General features: G+C 37.0%; 1 protein-coding gene across 1 annotated transcript; it reads left to right on the plus strand.

Moving 5' to 3' along the window:
• Nucleotides 1-1,292: 1,292 nt before the first annotated feature.
• On the plus strand, nucleotides 1,293-6,526 carry LOC107696019 (phosphatidylinositol 5-phosphate 4-kinase type-2 gamma-like). The gene is made up of 5 exons (XM_016496154.1): nucleotides 1,293-1,513; nucleotides 1,724-1,821; nucleotides 3,227-3,323; nucleotides 6,111-6,260; nucleotides 6,515-6,526. The coding sequence occupies exons 1-5, from the start codon at nucleotides 1,358-1,360 to the stop codon at nucleotides 6,524-6,526; spliced, it is 513 nt and encodes a 170-aa protein (XP_016351640.1). The 5' UTR covers nucleotides 1,293-1,357.

Genomic DNA, 6,526 nt, shown 5'->3' on the forward strand with positions numbered 1-6,526 from the left:
GGGTAGACACTCGTGTGTGTGCGGGATGCGGGAGAATAAAATGATTCACGGGACTCCCGCAAAATAGAAATATCTAGACATAAAATATCTAAAACAAATAAATTGTTATTCATCTCTTGCACAAAAGCTACATGAACTAATATAAAATATAAACGATTAACAGATGCAAGCGTATACAGAGTTTCTATTTAGGCTATAACGCGTGTTTGCAGCGTTGAGCAATGCAGTGCTGAAATTTGCGTGTTCACGAATCCTCTCATTATAACACACGAATTGTAGACATTGTGAAAGATGCATTATGCATATATTTATTGTGTTATAACAGATTTGTGAGATTGCGATGAACTGAGATGTATTTTAGAGACTATAAATGCAGCGCTCTTTGCTGGCATTCTGCCATCCAAACCATGCACGCAGCAGCCGCTTGCTTTAGTTAAAAATAACAGTGTTCTGTGAATGTTGATGCTTTAATGACACATATTTATCGGGAGCGTGTATGCTGGGATTTCATAAATTTCATGGAGAAAAAAGTAACGTAACTAGTAATGTAACTAATTACTAATTACTTTTGAAATAAAGTAATCAGAACAGTAACGTGATTACTTTTAAAAGGAGTAATCAGTAATCAATAATTTGATTACATTTTCAGAGTAACTTGCCCAACACTGGATATTATAAACATTATCATACTTCTCTGTACAACTGCTTTGAAACTGTGTATTGTGAAAAGCTCTATACAAATACATTTGATGACCTATTTTGACATTTTTCACTTATTTAAATATATATTGCATATATTAAAAAGAACATTAACATGCTGCTTCTTGCATGTTTTAGAAATGTTAGTGTTATGTAATTGTACAGGTGCTGCATAGAGCACATTTGCTCATGCAGTTTAATTCTGTTGGTAACCTGAACTCGGTCACTGCAGCAATGTTAAGCACACATTTGACTGTGTCAACAAAACTAACCACCTCACTGGCCACCTCAGCACACACAGTGCACAACGATGCATCGCTTTTGCTCTTTTACTAGTACTGAACTCATGAAGAAAACTCTTATTAATGAAAATTGTTCAACTGCTTGACAATTATTTGTCTAGGAGGGTTAATTCATCTACAAGAAAAACTACTCACTTCCGAAAGAAATGTTGATCCGGCATGTGACTGTTTTGGATCAAGTTTAATTCTCTCCAGCTTCATTTGGAGCAAGTCAGCGGAGCAGTTTATCCTCTACTGGCTAGGTTCACTTGGTTGCAGTCTTTAATATATCCTGGAATTTCAAGACATTCACCATCACAACTGAGGTGGCAAGTTATTGTTTCGGTCTATGATTATCTGAGTACATTTCTGCAATTATGTCTTCTCCTGGTAAGATGGGGGCAGTTTCAAGGTCAGCAAGAAGACTTTCACGAACAAAAAGCAAGAAAAAACATTTTGTACATCAAAAAGTGGAAGTATTCTGGGCCAGCGATCCCATCTTGACTGTGTTTATGTGGGGCATCAATCACACGGTATGTTATTGCAGACCTTTATTCTATATCTGAAAACAATTACCTACTGTTTGTTTTTGCTTTAGTGCTTGCAATTGTCATGTTGCTTAATTGCTTAAGTATAATGCACATTATTTATTATTGTTGTTATGGCATTGGGAGAATGGCTTTAATTAATATCAACACCAACATAAACAAAATAATATTTTAACCTGCATTTAACCTTTGCAGATAAACGACCTCTTTCAAGTGCCTATGCCAGTAATGCTACTTCCAGATGACTTCAAAGCCAACATAAAAATGAAAGTCAACAACCATTTATTCAACAAGTATGTTGAAGTATTCAACCATTTTACTACATTTAGCACGGTTGACTCATGTCATCACGAATTACTATTTGGCAGAGCTTTGGTTTAGTGCAGTACAAAAGTTGACTAGATAAGGTTGGCTACATTTACATGGATACATGGCAAATACTTGTTTATGTAGTTTGATTAATCTAGACATACCTGGTCTCATAGTCACAGTTTTTAGACCATTTTATGTGGCTGCACTATGAACTGCACAAAGCTTTTTAAAACTCATAATCCGCCCTGGTGTGATTTTTTTTTTTTTTTTGTAATGGTGGTGGGGGGTTGCTGGCAAACAGTCCAAACTTGTGACCTCACTGAAATGCAATCTTAGTCACAGTTCTTATTATTAATTAGCAAAAACACGAGAACAAAAAAATATTGTTTATTTAGACACATGGCATGCCACTCAATCTTCCATGGAGTATTTGTAAATATTCAATGCTATACTGTAATCTTGACAGTATATGTTATTGTGTGTGGTTTCTGCAGTAAACATAAAGGTAAAACAAATATTAAATTTAATTATATTAATAAATAGATAAATAAATATAAATAATAATAATAAATTACAGACTAAAATGATCAATGTGAAGTCATTGTTATTTATTTTTTTTAAGTACAGTGATTTTTACCGTTTGTTGTTTCAAAGCAGCTTTAAAGAATTTGTGTCCTAGGGTTTGTTTACACTTGGCAGATTTGGTTTAATTAAAACAAACTCGGGTGCAATTGTTGCACTCTGTTAGTGCTGTTTATTTGAATAAGTGTGAATGCTGGCATCTGAACCACAGTGAGCACCAAAGCAGACGTTACCCGCCTTCTCTGAGGCATTTTGACTAAAATATAGACACAACATGAACCAAAGACATCTAAATGAACCAAAACCCATTACAGTTTGGAACCGCCTTATTCTCGTTGCAGCAGATTTTATTTTGCGAGTGCAACAGAGGAATTCTTGGTGCTGTTTTTACTCTTCTACACATTTTGTAAGCTTTTCACCAGGTGGTAAAAATACCACCATATACAAACATACAATTAGTGCATTTAGCCCAGCACACAGCATTGTTTTGGATCATAAATTCTGTCCAATCAGGCTGTAGCCTTGTCCTTATGCCTTTTGTATCTTTAGGTTCAGTGTTACAAATGACACTAAATGACAGGACTTTCTTTTTTGGTCCAGACTAAAAGAACCAGGAGAAACGAATAAGTGTTAACACACCCATAATGTCTTAAATCACCCAGTGAGCAAAAAAAATTCAATAAAATAAAATAAGTTTGCCTTTTAATATTTTATTTCCTTATTGTTAAGTGGGTTTGTTAGAATTATTAGAGGTGCACTTATGCTGTTAAAATCCACAATGTTTATTTATTTGTAATTTTTCAGGGAAAACCTCCCTGGACATTTTAAGTTTAAGGAGTACTGCCCACTGGTGTTCCGGAATCTGCGAGAGCGATTTGGAGTTGAACATCAGGATTATCTGGTATGAATTTTTTGTACAGTTTAAGTCTGATTGCGTGAGAAGATGAAATATTCCTGTGTTATTTTGAGCATAGTTCTCAACTGTACTTTATCTGTACTTTAAAAAGTTACATATGAATCAAAATCAAGTTTGAACATCACAATTGTTCCACACAACATTTTGCTGTGAGTTTGCAAAAACTCTGCAGAAAGCCTCTCTTTTGCATTATTTGCATGAATCAGGTCAGGTAGGCCTACTATACAAAGGACTTCGTAGGTGTTTTTTTAGGTCACGTGTGCTCAACTATATTTGAATGGTGGCTATCATTTGCTTTTATGTTTGCATGAGGCACTTGCCAATGTATTCTGCATTGTGTATGTCCGCTTATAAAATGTGCTTTCTTTATTTTATTTTATAATTCTTTATATGGAGTTTTATGTCACAGCTCATTGCAAGCACCTAGTAGCCCAGACAGAATCTACATTTTACCAACAGAGCATATTCTATTTGCTATATATATGTTTTTTTTATTTTCTTATAATACTTGCATACTCCAGTGGATCAGCATCCTACACCACTTTGTGTTCAAGGATTCTGACTCCTTTCCCACTGCATTGCTTTCCAGCACGTCCATCAGTGGAAGATATCACCACCATTGGACTGCTCACTCAACCAATTATTATTACATTTTTATTTGACATGGACATCACAGTTACATTGGACAAACCATATGCACTTGCTTAAGTGTTTTAGCACACAGGCTAATGTTCAACACTAGTCCACGGGAGGCTTTTCAATGAGCAAAAAAATAAATAGAAAAAATAAACAATAACAATGCTGGTAATAAAAAATAATAATAATGCATCTCATAATCTTGTACTGCAGTTATATCTGATCAAATGCACATTACTATTCTTTAGCTTGGGTTAAACAAATCAATTTTGCTTGGTTGGAACAGCAGCTACGCTAATTATGTCTCTATTTGTTTCTCTGCTTCTGCCACGGGATTGACATCCCTGTCACGGGTTGTCGAGGAATGAGGACAGCAAACGAAGATGCATACTTCCAAACAGACTTACTGAGAATACTGATTTGGTACAACACATAACATAAGCAAATAACCGACAGAGGATAGAATAGAATCAGGACTATAAGTACACACATGGTAAATGAGGCAACTAAACAGGAACAGCTGGACAAGGATTAACTAATCAGAAACCATGGTAACTAATGAGGGCTAATAACAGACATGACAGGAACTGAACTAAACTGAACATAATCGTGACATTAGCTCCCCCTCTCGGAAGGCGTGACCTCACGCCACAACAGTAGATAATAGAAAAGAGGGGGGGGCTTAGGTGGAGCAAACGAAGATGCATACTTCCAAACAGACTTTACTGAGAATACTGATTTGGTACAACGCATAACATAAGCTAATAACCGACAAAGGATAGAACAGAATCAGGACTATAAGTACACACATGGTAAATGAGGGAATTAAACAGGAACATCTGGACAAGGATTAACTAATCAGAAACCATGGTAGCTAATGAGGGCTCATAACAGACGTGACAGGAACTGAACTAAACTGAACATAATCGTGACAATCCCCTGGTAACTAGGATTTACACAAGCTTCAGTCTGGATCCAGAACACCTGAGAAGAGATGATGCCAACCCCTCAGAGATCATAACAGACATGACAGGAACTGAACTAAACTGAACAGAGTCGTGACATTAGCTCCCCCTCTCGGAAGGAGTGACCTCACGCCACAACAGTAGATGATAGAAAAGAGGAAAGAGGGCGGAGGCTTAGGTGGAGGGCGTGGTGCTGATGAAGGACAGGAACCTGGAGAAATCGGAGGAGACCAACACCATGGTGGAGCCGACAGTGGGAGGAACCAGGGAGGAGCTTTGGCTGAAGGACTGGGCAACACCCAGAAGCCGATCCACGGAGGCGGAACCAGGGTACGTGGAGGAACCGGTGGAGCAGAGAGGCCGACAGACCAGGGTGACATCGAAGGCCTGGAAGCCCAAGGTGGAGCGGCTGGCTCGCGTGACTGAGGCGGGGCTGGGGATTCGGCGCAAATACCACTAAATATTGTAGAAACTTAATTTGCTGTAAAGTTGCTTTGCAACGATTTGTATCGTGAAAAGCGCTATACAAATAAACTTGAATTGAATTAATAACAGTGTTAACAATAAAATAATAACAATACTAATAATAAATAAAAAAGTGGAAAAGTCTAATGAATATACCACACACACAAAAAAAGAAACAATACATTCGGAATTATTTACATGCATAAGCTGTAGAGCAAAAGCAACATAATCAGGCAATATTACAATAGTAATTGGGTTTAAAAACTATTCATGTGAGCACTGTTGTTTTGTAACTTGTAATGTAAATATAACTAACCCAAATATTTTTCCAGAGACCTTGGCATTAGTGAATATTGTCAGTATATGATTTTCATTTGGGTTCTGTCTCTTCACCTGACAGATATAATTACAGGAAAGGATGAGGTCTAGATTTTTCCCTGCTTTGTGGTGTGTTTCTTTAAGATCAAACATCTTGCAAGGCCAGAAAAGCTAGAAAGTTTGTCCAGGTGAATGTTGAAACAACCAAGGACTACCAGTAGGGTGCCATCCTCAGGAAAAGAGGACAGCAGAATGCCTAGATGCTCAAGGAAGTTGCCAAGCTTACCTAGAGGATGATAAATAAGGGATAGTGTACCCTGATGGGGTGAGGCAATGATTTTGAATGACTGTAATGTGCTGTTTCCAAATTTCTATATGTGTATTTCAGGTTTCTCTTACACGTAGTCCTCCAGGAAAGGATGGCAAGAGTCAGGAAGCGGGATTGGTGTTGACATCATATGACCGTACACTAATTGTCAAGCAAATCTCTAGTGAGGAGGTGGAGGACATGCACAACATTCTTTCAGAATACCACCAGGTATTGACTAATGTTTCTTAAGTCAAGTTGTTTAATAACACGTAAATTTTATTTTTGTTAAATGCAGTCTCTTGTTTGATGAAAATGAAACTGGATCTGATTCTGATTCACTCTGATTTTTTAACTAATCAATCAGACTGGATGCCTTTTATGGTGCTTGTTTGTCATTTTGGAGCTTGATAGCCCTAGTTAAAAAAAAAGTACAAGCAACATTTTAATTTGATGATGAACTTTTCCTTTAATCCTTATTTAAGCTTGATGCATGA

The sequence above is a fragment of the Sinocyclocheilus anshuiensis genome, unplaced genomic scaffold, assembly GCF_001515605.1.
Source record: "Sinocyclocheilus anshuiensis isolate Anshui unplaced genomic scaffold, SAMN03320099.WGS_v1.1 scaffold746, whole genome shotgun sequence".
Classification (NCBI taxonomy): Eukaryota; Metazoa; Chordata; class Actinopteri; order Cypriniformes; family Cyprinidae; genus Sinocyclocheilus; species Sinocyclocheilus anshuiensis.

Coding starts and splice junctions, on each gene's coding strand:
- LOC107696019 (XM_016496154.1), top strand. CDS start 1,358: ATGTCTTCTCCTGGTAAGATGGGGGCAGTTTCAAGGTCAGCAAGAAGA. Junction 1,822..3,226: donor AACAACCATTTATTCAACAA/GTATGTTGAAGT, acceptor GTAATTTTTCAG/GGAAAACCTCCCTGGACATT. Junction 3,324..6,110: donor TTGAACATCAGGATTATCTG/GTATGAATTTTT, acceptor TGTGTATTTCAG/GTTTCTCTTACACGTAGTCC.